Genomic DNA, 17082 nt, shown 5'->3' with positions numbered 1-17082 from the left:
CCCCCAAATGCCCTGGATCGGTAGAATGGAATGTTGCTACTCTTTGGGTTTGGCCAGGTACTAGTGACCTGGATTGGCTACCATGAGAACGGGCTACTTGGCTTGATGGACCATTGGTCTGACCCAGTAAGGCTATTCTTATGTTCTTAATACCAACTTCCCTAGCCCTCATCTCCTTAATTCTTTCCTTACATCTTTTCTTCATATAGTAACATAATGAATGAGGGCATATAAAAGACAAGTATGATCCATCTAGTCTCCTCAATAAAGTGACTACAGTTGTACTTGCCTCTCCATGCAGATTACACTCCTTTATACTTTTGCTTAGGGTTGTATCTGCTGTTCCTCACATTTTTTGAAGTGTAAAATTATTTTTGTTTTGATTCCATTATCTTGTTATAGAGACATCCAAATAAAAAAGTCCATAAGGGAAGATTAAGTACATAACTTGATAATCTTCTTTCTGGAAGACGGACATTTGAGTCATATTGAGACATATTGAGTCATAGGTGATATTCTCATACTCATGAGTTGATTGCAGAAGGATGAAATTTATATTCTTCAGCTCTTCTTCCTTCTCCAGTGCTCTAGAGCCCTCTTCAGTTTGTACCAAAGCAATCAAATAGCATTACAACAGAGAAATAATAAGGAGGAATGGGGAATTTCCCTGCTAAAACATTTCTGTTCTGCTCTGTAAGAAATAATTAACAAGGTTAAAAAAAAACCTTAAACAACATAGGTGGAATGAACAGTATAAGAACATACGAATTGTCATACTGGGACAGATCGAAGGTACATCAAGCCCAGCATCCTGTTTCCAAAAGTGGCCAAACCAAGTCCCAAGTACCTAGCTAGATCCTAAGTAGTAAAACATATTTTATGCTGCTTATTCTTGGAATAAAGAGTGGATTTCCCCAAGCCATCACAATAATGGCCTACGGACTTATCTTTTCGGACAACACTTTGGAAAAAGAATACTAAGAGAGAATTTTAAGAAAATCTATGAATGTAAAACCTTTGAAATTAAAATAATGAAATATTTTTATACCTACCAGACAGGGCTTAACAAAGATCTGGGCTTCCTTTCCCACTCCAAAGACATTTTAAACTGCTTTGTCACCTCTCTGTCTCCTGTTCACCCACCCATCCCTCCCTCTTCCTTTAGCAGCAACAGTATGAAATCCCAGGTACCAGGGTTCAATTTTTGGCAACATGGCAACTTGGTGCCCAGGATTTATCCAGCTAGGGGATATAAATGCGGTTCCCAGATTCTTGACAGAGACCTCAGAGCTAAGCAGGTACATCATATTGCAAAGGATACCAGAATACTTTTGGCATGCACTCTGTATTGACATCCCTGAAAGAAGTTGCATTATCTGTATAACTTGGTATACAGCTTGCCTTCACAGAAATAAACATATACACAAACAAAAACACAGCATATAACAATCAACAGTTAAATACCTAGGAGGTCATTTACTAACAAGTAACGAGCACTAACACTATTAACACATGGTAAATGTTGCCTAGCTTAGTTTTATGCAGCATGCCTTGTAGCAAATAATACATGTTTATGGTGCTCGCACAAACAGTTAGTAAATTACTCCTACAGTATCTAACAAATATTTTGCTATCATTTTTCCATCATCTAAACTGGCAGTATAATTTCTTTTGTAAATTCAATATATCATAGAAAACTGACCTGCTGTCAATTTTTGCAGAGTCCTCTTATTCCCATTTACAGCAGCAGCATGCACCTGAGATGACACTGAAGTGCCACTAAGATGGCTGTTTTCATTACTGGTCATACTCTTGTCAGGTACTAGTGCATATCCATCCTGCGAAAACAGTGGTAATCATAATACAGCAATACTTTAAATTCTGTATAATTTTTTCTCTTCTGCAAATGAAAAGTTTTTGTATTTTTTTTATATATTTTACTGAAAGGACTAGAACATTAGTTCCAAAAGTGGGATCATTCCCTTGCAAGGATCTCAGTTTCATCTACTTAACACTGTGAAGGAGCTGGTGTCTGAAGTATAGCACTGATCTGAGTATCAACCTAATTCAAAGGCATGTGCAAACCTGAGATAGGTAAGAATTAAGTTAAGGGAAGGAAGAAAGGGGTAAAGAGAGACAAGGGGCCTAAATCACTGTGCAGCTTGCTGTAGAGGTGAAATTGTGACTCCTCTTAAGGTCTACTGGTTCATTCTAGAAGATGACAGGAGACATGACCGGCATCAGTTCAACAAACTATTCCCAGATTCATAAACTTAGTTTTGGATAAGTTAGATAACAAGGTAGCATTCAATACCCCTCCATATTTGGGGGGAATCATTTTATCATTATGAATCCATAGCAATATGTCACAGAGAAATGCAACATCATTTAAAGTGATGCTAAAACAATATTTGTTGAGACAAACTTCTTGAACTGCCTTGAAATGTTTACAGAATAATTTATATTTGTTGTTGATCTGTGTTTATGAGTGATGTCTGTATTTCTAATTCATGTGTTTCATTGTAATCTGCCTTGAATAAAGGCGGGATATAAATAAAGAAATAAACATATATAACCACTGCTCTTAGATCCTAATGGACCCATTCCAACCATAAACAAGAAAACATAAGTGGTATCAATAATAATAAAATGTTAAGTGCGCATACGCACTCGAAAGTCGTGTTCCCTGTTCCGTCGCGACGGCACGAGTGTGCATGCGCGCTTAACGTCACAGTCTCCTTTTTTTCAAGCCGCTGCTAGCGACGCGTCGGAGCTGGACCCCCCTGTTTACCCTCCCACAGTTACAAGGCTGACAAACCTGGCAGGAGCAGCAGCGTCGCAGGCACACTAAACGCTGCTTCGGGTCTTCTACTGGCCTAATTTCCTCTGCCGCTTCCCTGATGATGTCATCAGGCCAGTAGAAGACCCGAAGCAGCGTTTAGTGTGCCTGCAACACTGCTGCTCCTGCCGGGTTTGTCAGCCCTGTAGCGGTGGGAGGGTCAATGGGGGTTTCGGTTGTGCCGGGTCGGTGGCGGCGGCGGCGGTGGGGGGGGTCAGGCAGGTGGAAGGGGAATGGGAGGGAGGCAGGCAGGCTGGCATCGGAGGAGGGGTGGGGGGTTCAATGGAAGGCAGACAGCCAGGATGGCTTGGGGGGGGTTCCATGGAAACATGCTGCTCAGGGGAATGGGAGGCAGACTGGCATGGGGGGGTTCGATGGAAGGGGGATGGGAGGCAGGCAGGCTGGCATTGGAGGAGGGTGGGGGGTTCAATGGAAGGCAGGCACGCAGGATGGCATCGGGGGGATTTCCATGGAAATATGATGCTCAGGGGGATAGGAGGCAGGCAGGCTGGCATGGGGGGGTTTCAATGGAAGGGTTATGGGAGGCAACGGAGGGGGTGGGGGGTTTTCAATGGAAGGCAGGCTAGCATCGGAGGAGGGGGAGGAAGGAGGCACTGGGGTCACTAAGGACATAGAAAGGGGCACTATGGACATAGGAAGGAGGCACAGGGAGATTCACAGAAAGAAAAAATGACAGACAGGCAGCATGCAAGGAGAGAGAGACAAAGAAAAAAATACCCAGACAGACATCTACTCTAGCACCCGTTAATGTAACGGGCTTAAAGACTAGTATGAAAATAAAACCATCAACACAGATACCTTATCCTCTCCCTTACTATCACAAATTTATTAACAAAACAATATCAATCAGAATAAGCAAAGAAAATCAACAAAAACCAAAATCTACATCCTAAAAAGCACAGTTACTTACCGTAACAGGTGTTATCCAGGGACAGCAGGCAGATTTTCTTGACTGATGGGTGACGGCACCGACGGAGCCCCGGTACGGACAATTTTAGAGTGATTGCACTCTAAGAACTTGGAAAGTTCTAGTAGGCCGCACCGCGCACGCGCGAGTACCTTCCCGCCCGACAGAGGCGCGCGGTCCCCAGTTAGGATAAGCCAGCTAAGAAGCCAACCCGGGGAGGTGGGAGGGACGCAAGAATATCTGCCTGCTGTCCCTGGATAACACCTGTTACGGTAAGTAACTGTGCTTTATCCCAGGACAAGCAGGCAGCATATTCTTGACTGATGGGTGACCTCCAAGCTAACAAAAAGAGGGATGGAGGGAAGGTTGGCCATTAGGAAAACAAATTTTGCAAAACAGATTGGCCGAAGTGTCCATCCCGTCTGGAGAATGCATCCAGACAATAATGAGATGTAAAAGTATGAACTGAGGACCAAGTAGCAGCTTTGCAGATTTCCTCAAGGGGAGTGGAACGGAGGAAAGCCACAGATGCTGCCATAGCTCGAACTCTATGGGCCGTGACAGAACCTTCCAGTGTCAGTCCGGACTGAGCATAACAAAATGAAATGCACGCTGCAAGCCAATTTGACAACGTACGTTTAGAAACAGGACGTCCCAATTTATTCGGATCAAAGGACAGAAAAAGTTGGGGAGATGATCTGTGGGGCTTAGTACGCTCTAAATAGTAAGCTAGAGCCCGCTTACAGTCCAAAGTATGCAGAGCCTGTTCTCCAGAATGAGAGTGAGGTTTCGGAAAGAAGACAGGCAGAACAATGGATTGGTTGAGATGGAATTCCGAGACAACCTTAGGGAGAAACTTTGGATGTGTACGCAGAACCACCTTGTCATGATGAAAGACTGTAAAAGGTGGATCCGCAACTAGTACATGTAGCTCACTGACCCTCCTGGCAGAGGTTAGAGCAATAAGGAAGACCACTTTCCAAGTGAGAAACTTGAAAGGAGTCGTAGCCAAAGGTTCAAACGGAGGCTTCATTAAGGCGGAGAGAACCACATTGAGATCCCAGACTACAGGGGGTGCTTTAAGAGGTGGTTTCACATTGAAAAGATCCCGCATGAATCTGGAAACCAAGGGATGAGCTGAAAGGAGTTTCCCATGAACTGGCTCATGAAAAGCAGCAATAGCACTGAGGTGGACTCTGATGGAAGTAGACTTGAGGCCAGAGTCAGACAACGAAAGAAGGTAATCCAACAAAGTCTCCACTGCAAGGGACGTAGGATTATGATGATGAAGAAGACACCAGGAAGAAAATCTTGTCCACTTCTGATGGTAACATTGCAGAGTTGCAGGTTTCCTGGAGGCATCCAGAATAGAACGAACGGGCTGAGACAACAGAGTATCATTCGAAGTCAGCCCGAGAGATACCAAGCTGTCAGGTGCAGAGACTGGAGTTTGGGATGCAGAAGGGTCTCCTGATGCTGTGTAAGCAGAGAAGGAAACAATGGAAGAAGAATAGGCTCCCTGGAACTGAGTTGAAGTAGAAGGGAGTACCAATGTTGCCTGGGCCATCGTGGAGCGATGAGAATCATGGTGGCCTGTTCCCTCTTGAGCTTGAACAAGGTTCGCAACATGAGAGGTAGCGGAGGGAAAGCATACAGGAACAGATTGGACCAATCCAGGAGAAATGCATCCGCTGCCAGACGGTGAGGAGAGTAGAGTCTGGAGCAGAAGAGGGGCAGCTGGTGATTGTGAGGAGCTGCAAAGAGGTCTATCTGAGGAGTGCCCCACTGAGCGAAGATGGACTGTAGAGTTAAAGGATCGAGAGTCCACTCGTGAGGTTGGAGAATTCTGCTGAGTTTGTCCGCCAAGGAATTCTGTTCTCCCTGAATGTAGATCGCCTTCAGGAAGAGTTGGTGATCTGTGGCCCAAGCCCAAATCTACTGGGCTTCCTGGCACAAGAGGCGAGAGCCTGTCCCCCCCTGCTTGTTGATGTAGTACATCGCTACCTGATTGTCTGTGCAGAGCAGGAGGACTTGAGGAAAGAGAAGATGTTGGAAGGCCTTGAGGGCATAAAACATCGCTCTGAGTTCCAGAAAATTGATGTGATGTTTCATTTCCTGGGCCGTCCAAAGACCTTGAGTTTGGAATTCGTTCAAATGAGCTCCCCAGGCGTAAGGGGAGGCGTCGGTGGTGATGATAAGTTGATGAGGAGGTAGATGGAACAGAAGACCTCTGGAGAGATTTGAGGATATCAACCACCATTGCAGAGACTGACGAAGAGACGATGTCACAGATATGTGTCGTGAGCAGGGATCCGTCGCTTGGGACCACTGGGTAGCTAGGGTCCATTGAGGAGTGCGCAGGTGAAGACGTGCGAAGGGTATGACATGAACTGTGGAGGCCATGTGACCCAAGAGTATCATCATTTGCTTGGCAGAGATGGAACGTTGTGGAAGTACCTGCTGACATAGAGACTGAAGAGTTTGAAGACGGTTGGACGGCAGGAACGCTCTCATGAGGACTGTATCCAACACCGCTCCAATGAATTGAAGTCTCTGAGTGGGGATGAGATGAGATTTGGGTAGATTGATCTCGAACCCCAGAAGTTGGAGAAACAGGATGGTTTGGTTGGTGGCCAGGAGTACAGTCTGAGATGAAGTGGCCTTGATTAACCAGTCGTCCAGGTAAGGAAAGACCTGAAGGTGGTGAGAGCGTAGAAAGGCAGCAACCACAATCAGACATTTGGTGAACACTCTTGGAGAGGAGGCAAGACCGAAGGGCAGCACCTTGTATTGGTAATGACAATGATGAATCATGAAACGGAGGTACTGTCTGGAGGCCAGATTGACCGGTATGTGAGTATATGCCTCTTTGAGATCGAGGGAGCATAGCCAATCGCCCTGATTGAGAAGAGGGTAAAGAGTGGCCAGAGAAAGCATTCTGAATTTCTCTTTGACCAAGCATTTGTTGAGATCGCGAAGATCTAGGATAAGTCTGAGATCTCCTGTTTTTTTGGGGACTAGAAAATAACGAGAGTAGAATCCCATTCCCTGCTGATCTAGAGGAACCTTCTCTATGGCGTTCAGAAGGAGGAGGGATTGAACCTCTTGAAGAAGGAGGGAAGACTGAGGAGTGTTCAAAGCAGACTCTTTTGGCAGACTTTGGGTAGGCAGAGTCTGAAAGTTGAGAGAGTAGCCGTGGCGGATGATGTTGAGGACCCACTGAACCGAGGTGATATTTTCCCAACGGCTTATTTAATGAGCAAGGCGTCCTCCTATGGGTTGCGGAAGATGGGCAGATGGTAGAATACTGGCTATGTCCTGGAGAACTAAGTCAAAAGGGTTGTGAGGACTTTTGTGGAGGTGGAGGCTTCACCTGTTGTTGCTGTTGTGCTGGTCTAGGGTTTTGCCTCTGTTGTTGCCGCTGACGCCGGGGCTGTTGAGTGGCCGGTGGCAAGGGACGAGCCACAAATCGGCGTTGGTAGGCCGATTGCTGCCGAAAAGGTCTGGTAGGTGGGGTCTTCTTTTTTGTTTTGAGGAGAGTATCGCACCTAGTCTCATGAGCTGAGAGTTTTTGGGTAGTGGAGTCCATGGATTCTCCAAACAGCTCATCCCCCAGGCAAGGTGCATTGGCCAGTCGATCTTGATGATTGACATCAAGTTCTGACACTCTGAGCCATGCCAGTCGACGCATGGCTACCGACATAGCCGTGGCTCTAGAGGTCAGCTCAAAGATGTCATAGATCGACCTGACCATGAACTTACGAAGTTGTAAGAGTGATGAAGAAGTTTGGCGAAAGGTAGATCTTTTGCGGTCAGGGAGGTACTTTTCAAAAGTTGACAAATTCTGAATGAGATGCTTAAGATAGAATGAAAAATGGAAAGCATAAAAATGGAAAGCATAATTCCCTGATCTATTAGCAAGCATCGCATTCTGATATAACCTCTTGCCAAACTTGTCCATGGCCTTACCTTCTCTGCCAGGAGGGACCGAGGCGTACACACTAGCTCCCGTGGATTTTTTTAAAGTGGATTCCACCAATAGAGACTCATGAGGGAGTTGTGGTTTGTCAAAGCCCGGAATGGGTATGACCTTATATAAGGATTCCAGTTTGCGAGGGGCTCCTGGGATGGTCAAGGGCGTCTCCAGATTTTTGTAAAAAGTCTCTCTTAATATATCATGGAGAGGCAATTTTAGAAATTCCCTTGGAGGCTGGTCAAAATCCAGTGCATCGAGAAATGCCTTGGATTTTTTGGATTCAGCCTCCAAGGGAATAGAGAGAGAGTCACACATCTCTTTGAGAAAAGAGGTGAAAGAGGTGGCATCAGGCTTAGAGGACGGATCTAAAACAGAAGGATCCTCGTCCGCCGATGAACACTCCCCCTCAGAGAGAAGAGGCTCTTCGGAGTCACCCCACAGATCAGGATCCCTTATTTGAAAGCTGCGGTCTCGGGACTCCGGTGTGGAGGGTTCCAGGTGTCGAGTTTTATGTGTCGACTTACCCGACCTCTGGGAAACGGTACCGGGAGATATTATGGGTTGTGCCGGTGCCGAAGTTTGTACAGCCTGGTGTAAGGACCTCGGTTCCGGCGCTAAGATCGGCATGGATACCAACGACGCCGAATGTACCGGTACCGACAGAGTGGATGCAGAAAAAAGAGGTTGCTCCACTGCCGGTACCGGTGGCTCAGATCGGACCGGGACTGGAAGGCTCGGTTGCAAAAGAGCAGGAAGGAGCTGCTGTAATTGCTCCTTGAGCTGCACCTGCAGGACGGCGGCAATTCGCTCGTCCAGCGAAGGCACCGGTACCGCTTTTTTCTTCTGCGGTACCTTCGGTGCCTCTCTACACTCCGAAGAGGAACCCGAGGTCGAGGGGCTTACCTTAATCGGTGCGGAGCGCTTCCGCGGGCGCCTCGAGGTCGGCAGGACTGGGCTCGCTGCTACTGAGACCGGAGGACGCTCCAGCGGGGAAGGCTTCTTAGCCGGCTTACCTGGAGGATGCGACGCCGGCGCGGTATCGACAAGGTAGGTGCCGACTGCGTCGGGGCCGATGTCGGGGCCGGTGCTGCCGAATCCGACATATCGGTACCAAACAATAACCGCTGCTGGATCTGTCGGTTTTTTAATGTTCTCTTTTTTAGAGTGGCACAGCGGGTGCAGGTGGACGCCCGATGGTCAGGACCCAGGCACTGTAAGCACCAGTTGTGCGGGTCTGTGAGAGAAATGGGCCTCGCGCACCGCTGGCACTTCTTAAAACCTGGTTGAGGGGGCATGAACATAAAAACGGCTTCTGCCAAATCGAAGGCCGAGGCCTCGATGGTGGCAGCAGGCCCCGCCGGGGCAAACCCGAAAAAAGAAGAAAAAAAGAAAATTCTTTTTTTTTTTTTAATAATAAAATAAGAAAAAGAAAAAAGGGGAATACAAATTCCGAAAAGGTTTACGCGAGCGGGAAGACAAATAAGAAAAAAGTTTTCAACAGCCGTTGAAAGTGCGTCTTCTTAGCTCCGCGGAAACTAAGAAACTGGGGACCGCGTGCCTCTGTCGGGTGGGAAGGCACTCGCGCGTGCAGCCTACTAGAACTTTCCAAGTTCTTAGAGTGCAATCACTCTAAAATTGTCCATACCGGGGCTCCGTCGGTGCCGTCACCCATCAGTCAAGAATATGCTGCCTGCTTGTCCTGGGATAATGGATCTTATCACAATACAGAAGTCTCATTGACATGGGATAAATCAAATTATATTTGTATATATTGGGAAGAGAGTGATCAGATCTTTCAAAAACATGAAATTTAGTCCTTCAGAAGGTAATTTTATATAGTCATTTTTACACATATATCCTAATATACAGTATGCAAGTATAATCTCCTATATATTATATACAATATATATAGGCAGAGCTACTCAGTTCTAGTCCTTGAAGTAGAGAATGGCACGGTGACAAAATTAATCATCGTTCCCATCCCTGCAGATAACCGCAGAAAACCATATCCATGTCATTCTTTAAGGAGAGAGGGAAGAATCAGAGTATGAATGGGCCCAGCCACTGACCCTCAAGCCTTGCATTGAAGAATGCTGTTGTAGGCGGACTGAGGTTGAGATAGACACTAAAGGACAAAACACGGTTATCCACGGGGACAGGAATAGTGATGAATTTTGTCACCGTGTCATTCTCTACACCAGGCTTTTGGGATATTCACAATGAATATGCATGAGAGATTTGCATACCAGGAGGCAGTGCATTCAAATCTCTCTCGTGCATATTCATTGTGAATATCCTAAAAACCTGGCCTGATCTTGAGGACCAAAATTGGGTAGCTCTGATAAGAATGGGAAATTTTATATATGGTGACAAATGTTAGGTGCTACTTTTGTGCCAAAAGCATTCTAACAGAAGCATGGTGCCAAAACAAGGCAGAAATGGCAGATCCATGTGACAACACACAACAAGCCCATTTGTACAATAGTGCTTAAGTCTTTCTGCATGGATCTGCAAAGGTCTTGGGTCAGGGACATTCCCTTAAAATGCATACAGTGTTATAGAATTTCGGATTTACACCTGGTTTTAATTGGTATAACTCTAAACTAAACTAAACCTTGGGTTTATATACCGCATCTTCTCCACAAACGTGGAGCTCGGCACGGTTTACAGGGGTTGGGATAGAAAGGAACTCCAATGGAATTATAGAAGTAAGTATAAAGAGAGGTTAGAGGGCTTAGTGTACCAGAGAGGGAAAGAAAAGTTACATTTTAGAGAATAGCCAAGTTTTCAGATGCTTACGGAATAGTTGAAGGGAGCTCAAGTTACGAAGTGGGGAGGTAAGATTATTCCAAAGCTCAGTGATTCTGAAGGGGAGGGAAGACCCTAGTTTACCAACATGGGATTTTAAAGAGGGGAAGGATAATTTTAGTTTTTGGGCGGATCTGGTGGAATTTGGATTTGAGGAATTCCAGGATAATGGAATAAAAGGAGGAAGGATGCCATGTAGGATCTTGAAGGTTAGGCAGGCACATTTAAAGTGGACCCTGGAGATTACAGGAAGCCAGTGGAGCTTGGACAGGAGTGTTGAGATATGGTCAAATTTACTTTTTGAGAAGATAAGCTTAGCCGCGGTATTCTGGATTAGTTGGAGTCTATGGAGGCTTTTCTTTGTTAGGCTTAAGTAGATAGAGTTGCAATAGTCCAATCTGGAAAGGATGGTGGATTGTACGAGGATGGCAAAGTGTTTTTGATGGAAGCAGGACCTCACTTTCCTCAGCATGTGAAGGCTAGAAAAACATTTTTTTATCAAGGAATTGAGGTGGTCATTGAAGGATAGTGAGGAATCAATGGTGATGCCCAGAACTTTGCTTGAGAACTCCAACTGTAGTGAGGAGCCTGAGGACAATGGGATGCAAGTGGGTAGTTGGTCTAATTTAGGGCCGAGCCAAAGTAGTTTTGTTTTGGACTCGTTCAGTTTCATTTGTACAGTGAGGGCCCAAGATTGGAGGTTCGTTATGCATAAGGAGATGTTCGCTGCGAGATTAGTGAGGTTCGAGTCGGTCTCAAGGAGGACCAGGATGTCATCGGCATAAGTGTAAAGTATTTATAGGGGGGATAGGTGGAGGAGTTTCAGGGAGGACATATAGATGTTGAAAAGAATAGGAGATAGGGGAGAACCTTGCGGGACTCCACATGTTGGTTTCCATGGGGAGGATGAGGTGCCATTCTTGGTAACGGTGTAAGAACGGGAACGTAAGAAATTCGAGAACCAGTCAAGGACTGTAGAGCTAATGCCCAAAGTTAAGCATGGATCCTGGCACTATACTCTGTTCTATAAAGTGTGCCAATCCCAGAATGCCCATTAAAGAATACCATTCAGCACTGATTTTTTTTTTCAGCGACAAATTTTGAATGCCATTTATAGAATTTCCCCTATACTGTCTGAATATTAGGTATAGATATGTTATGGGGCAGAGTTTGGGTGGAATTGCAATTTATGCATTTTCTTTATATTGTGCACACTTCTCTCAAGCAAGTACAAATGTACGTTGATTCATAATTTCTGCAGGATGTAGACACCTGAACAACTATGGGCTCCTTTTACTAAGGTGCGCTAGCGTTTTTAGCGCACGCAGGGAATTACCATGCGCTATGTTTCCAGAACTAACGCCAGCTCAATGCTGGCGGTAAGGTCTAGCGTGCACGGCAATGTAGCGGCAATGTACCGCGCATTAAAGCCCTAGCGCGCTTTAGTAAAAGGAGCCCTATGGGTCATTAGAGAACAGGCTGTAAATAGGCATGCTTTATTCTCTGAATCCAGGTAACCAATTATAAAATTATCATCTCTGTGTCCAATTATTTTCTCCACACCAAAAATTTCCCAAATCTTCTTCATCTGAGAATTCACTATGGAAAGAAGGCAAATCTATATATATATAAAATCGGAGGTATGTATGTGTGTATGTATGTGTGTGTGTATGTGCCGCGATCACACAAAAATGGCTTGACCGATTTGAACGAAACTTGGTATGCAGATCCCTCACTACCTGGGATGATATGTTCTGGGGGTCTCGTGGCCCACCTGCACACGTGGGCGGAGCTACAAACATAATATCAGATTTCACCCATTCATGTCAATGGAAAAAATGTAAAAAGCTGCCATTCTCACAGTAATTCAAAAACGGCTTGACCGATTTGAACGAAACTTGGTATGCAGATCCCTCACTACTTGGGGTGATATGTTCTGGGGGTCTCGCGGCCCACCTGCACACATGGGCGGAGCTACAAACAGAAAATCAGATTTCACCCATTCATGTCAATGGAAAAAATGTAAAAAGCTGCCATTCTCACAGTAATTCAAAAACGGCTTGACCGCTTTGAACGAAACTTGGTATGCAGATCCCTCACTACATGGGGTGATATGTTCTGGGGGTCTCGCGGCCCACCTACACAAGTGGGCGGAGCTACAAACAGAAAATCAGATTTCACCCATTCATGTCAATGGAAAAAATGTAAAAAGCTGCCATTCTCACAGTAATTCAAAAACGGCTTGACCGCTTTGAACGAAACTTGGTATGCAGATCCCTCACTACATGGGGTGATATGTTCTGGGGGTCTCGCGGCCCACCTACACACGTGGGCGGAGCTACAAACAGAAAATCAGATTTCACCCATTCATGTCAATGGAAAAAATGTAAAAAGCTGCCATTCTCACAGTAATTCAAAAACGGCTTGACCGATTTGAACGAAACTTGGTATGCAGATCCCTCACTACCTGGGGTGATATGTCCTGGGGGTCTCTCGGCCCACAACTCTATGTTGCTTGCTCAAGGGTGGGTTCACCCAACAATTTATATGTTCTTGCTCCTGGAGGTGAAACTAAAAATGTTGTTTATAATCAAGTTTTGTGTTAGTTGTATTTTATTCATTTTGTCAAATATTTCACATTATAATTTGAATATTGTACTTTTTATAAAGCTGTAAAAAAATAATTTCATTCACCACTATAAAGTATCTTTTTTTGCTTCCATTTACAGTGTTATTGCTATAATTAAATACCCGTGCAACGCCGGGCCTTCAGCTAGTTGTTTATAAAAGTGAGATATAACTTATTTTGCAGCAAAAAAACCTATATAGACTAAACACAGCATATGTTCGAAGTAATCGTGCTGAAAAACTGAGTCAAGAATGATAACAGATGGGTTGCTTAGTACCATAATCCCTGTAATAGAGCACATAATAGATGTTAAACTTCTGCCAAAGACTTTGCATTTGGAGAAAGGACTACCTACCACTTCTTCAAAATCTCCAATCTGCCCACAGTCTTACCAGCAACACTCCAAACATGTTGGAATCCATATCTTGAGTTTAAGGGAAGTGAGATACACTCTTCTGAAAATGTGTTTGAATTAACATTACACAATAAAATTGAGCACTTAGATGTAGATTTCCACAATGACTCCAAAAAATATTTGTTGGGGGTCTTATGAATATTTTCCATGTTTGCAACATACTTAGGTGATAAAGTACAGACAGTGAGCCTTCGGGACAGTAAGGGAATTTTTCAAGTACCTTTCTTATTTCTAATCTTAATGTATATTTTCTGTAAACCGCTTAGAACCTAACGGATGTAGCGGTATATAAGAAATAAATTACATTACATTACATTACATTACAGTGTTATAGCAAGGGAGGTTGGCGCCTGGGGGGGTGGTGTTCAACTGCCTGGGTGTAACATAGTAACATAGTAGATGACGGCATATAAAGACCTGAATGGTCCATCCAGTCTGCCCAACCTGATTCAATTTAATTATTTTTTTAATTTTTTCCTTCTTAGCTATTTCTGGGCAAAAATCCAAAGCTCTACCTAGTACTGTGCTTGGGTTCCAATTGCTGAAGTCTCGGTCAAAGCTCACTCCAGCCCATCTACACCCTCCCAGCCACTGAAGTCCTCCCCAGCCCATCCTCAATCAAAAGGCCATATACAGACACAGACCATGCAAGTCTGCCCAGTACTGGCCTTAGCTCAATATTTACTATTATTTTCTGATTCTAGATCTTCTATGTTCATCCCACGCTTCTTTGAACTCCATCACAGTTTTCCTCTCCACCACCTCTCTAGGGAGCGCATGCCAGGCATCCACCACCCTCTCCGCAAAGTAGAATTTCGTTAAATTGCTCATCGAATCTTAAATGAAATGCATTGTTTGTACTATCCTTAACTGTTGTGAACCGCCTAGAACTTTCGGGTATGGCGGTATATAAAAATAAATTATTATTATTATTATTGAATCTACCACCCCTCAACCTCAAATTATGTCCTCTGGTTTTACCATTTCCCTTTCTCTTGAAATGTTCATCAACGCGAGCAGCATCTTTCACTTGCTGCTCACGCCAGTGTCAGCTCCCTTCTGATGTCACGTCCTGGCCCACATCCTGGGATCCGACACCAGCAAGAGCAGCAAGTTTTACCAAAGACAAGGCAGCACAAAGAAGGTGCACATGGATAGAGAACTTGTTCACTAGCTTCCGGATTCTATATAGGTCACCCAAAGTTGAGCACAGAGCTCACATGCATGCACAAACTGATTAGTCAATTAGGTGCTAACAATCAATTAATGATGCTAATTGGATTTGATTGGCACTTAATCGATTCTAATTTGGATTGTGTGCACATCTGCCTATGTGCTATTCTATAACACTGTGTGACCAAAGTATCTCACATCCAATCCAAGAGGGGGCAGGGCAGAGACATTTCAAAGATCTAGCTGTAGTTTAATAGAACACGACAGGTTCTTACACCTAAGTTGAGTGTGGGAGCCTGGAACTCCCTTTATAAAATAGCACTTAATGCGGATTCTCCCCAGCGCTTAAATTTGAGCACCTGTGATTTGTTCCTTGCTGGGTTTTTCAGGAATCCTGCACATTCACCCCAAACAGTGCACTTAAATCACTTTAGAAGATGCAACAAATGCTTTTATTGAGATATCTACCTGAATCTATTCCCTCATAAGCTCAGTGAAGGCAAAGATATACCCTTAGAGAGGCATAATAATAATAAAAAAAGGCTAAGTCCGTTTTGGGCCTAGGGCGCTAGTCGCTCAAAGTCAGCAGCGTCTAAAGTCCATTCTCAAAAAATATGTCAAAAATTTTTTTTTCAAGCATCGTCTAATTATTGTCAAATATATTTTATTAAGCTCAAAGCATGAAAATACAAAAGCAGCAAGAAATACAAAAAACATGCTCACTTTTTGTCAGTAATAAACAGCTCAAAGCAACCCCTTAAACTTTCCAACCCCCACTGTCCCCAAAGTATTCCCAACACTAAGAGAAAGTGAGAGAGACCAACAACAAACAGGAAGCATCAACCACCAATGTAAGCTCAAGAAAAATTCAAAGGATATTTCCCCAATCCCCCCCAAACCCTCCCCCTCCCCAGTCCTCCTTCAAGTCAAACCCATATCTTCCAAGCAGAGGAGAAAAGTAAATATATCCAAAACAAGCAACATGTACATAAAGTAGGTCAAAATGATAGATCAACAATTCAGAAGGCGGCTACGTGCCACTGGATTCATAGTGTTCCAAAAGGGCTCCCAGGTACGCTGGAAAATGCATCCGGGGAGGGAAGAAAAGTCCTGCACGTCTCTCTGTTCCCACAGCAAAAGGGTGATCAGGCGACTTCGCCAAAGGGAGTAGTCTGGGCCCTCCCGTTCCAGCCACTTGAACAGAATGCACTTAAGGGCTATCACCACAGTCCACTGGAGAAATGCCACAGTCCCTGGTACTCGTGGTGAAAAATGCAGAGGAACACCAAAAAGAAGCAAAGGGGAACATCGGATAACAACATTCCAAATACTTTCCACAAACAGAAAAATAGCTTCCCAAAAGGACTGGATAACTGGATAGGTTCAGAACATATGTCCCAAACTCACTTCAGGAGCGTCACAGCGGGAACAAGCAACAGACGCTCGAAACCCTGAAAGGTGAGCCCTTTTAGGAGGAACATACAAGCTTAAAACCACTTTGTAATGTTGTTCCCAAAAAGTAGTATATTTACAAAATCCAGGCAATTTGCGTTCAGCGCTGAGAATAACATCATCAGGTAAAACTACCAAGAGATCACGAGCCCAAGTGTCTCTCAGTTTAACATGGTCAAGCATGGGGGACGCATCCTTCAAGTGTTTGTGATGAAATTTAAGGGGAACAGAGAGCTGCGATATAAGAACATAAGAACATAAGCGATGCCTCTGCTGGGTCAGACCTCAGGTCCATCATGCCCAGCAGTCCGTTCACGCGGCGGCCCAACAGGTCCAGGACCTGTGCAGAAATCCTCTATTTATACCCTTCTATCCTCTTTTCCAGCAGGAAACTGTCCAATCCTTTCTTAAATCCAAGGGTAAAAGCCGTGGACAGCAGCTCCTGACAAGAAGCTGCCAAATGGCAGGGCAGCAAGGAAGCAATATAATAATGGATTTGTAAATAAGCAAAGCCATCAGTTTGAGGGATATCAAATTCAAGACATAACGTATCAAAGGACTTAATCTTCCCCTTATCATCCACCAACTGAAACAAATAATGAATCCCCCTTGCTTCCCAGCGCACAAAACTGGCTCCATCCACCCCAAGTAGGAAATTCCCATTAAAGCGTAGAGGCAGGAAAGGGGAGACAGTAGAACTAAGAGTGAAATTTACAAACCCATTGCCAAGCCTTCCGCAAAGGGTAGTGTAAGACTTTGAGAGGTAAGGGAAGTGGCTCAGGGTAAGCCAGAGGCACAGAATGAAAATAGCCACTAAAGTGAATTCTATCAAAACAAGAGAGCTCCAAAGAAGTGTTAGTGA

At 44.6% G+C, this 17082-nt stretch overlaps 1 protein-coding gene across 7 annotated transcripts in view; it reads right to left on the bottom strand.

Moving 5' to 3' along the window:
* Positions 1 to 17082, bottom strand: part of INVS (inversin) — a 519828-nt gene that overhangs the window by 446380 nt on the left and 56366 nt on the right. For all 7 annotated transcript variants that reach the window (XM_033929645.1, XM_033929646.1, XM_033929648.1 and 4 more), the window contains exon 3: positions 1703 to 1838. In XM_033929645.1, the coding sequence (XP_033785536.1) occupies positions 1703 to 1808 (106 nt within the window). In that variant the 5' untranslated portion in view covers positions 1809 to 1838. The remainder of the gene's footprint in view (positions 1 to 1702; positions 1839 to 17082) is intronic.

Source organism: Geotrypetes seraphini, chromosome 2, assembly GCF_902459505.1.
Source record: "Geotrypetes seraphini chromosome 2, aGeoSer1.1, whole genome shotgun sequence".
NCBI lineage: Eukaryota > Metazoa > Chordata > Amphibia > Gymnophiona > Dermophiidae > Geotrypetes > Geotrypetes seraphini.
The sequence above is the reverse complement of the archived record's forward strand: the minus strand, read 5'-3'. Positions and strand labels throughout refer to the sequence as shown.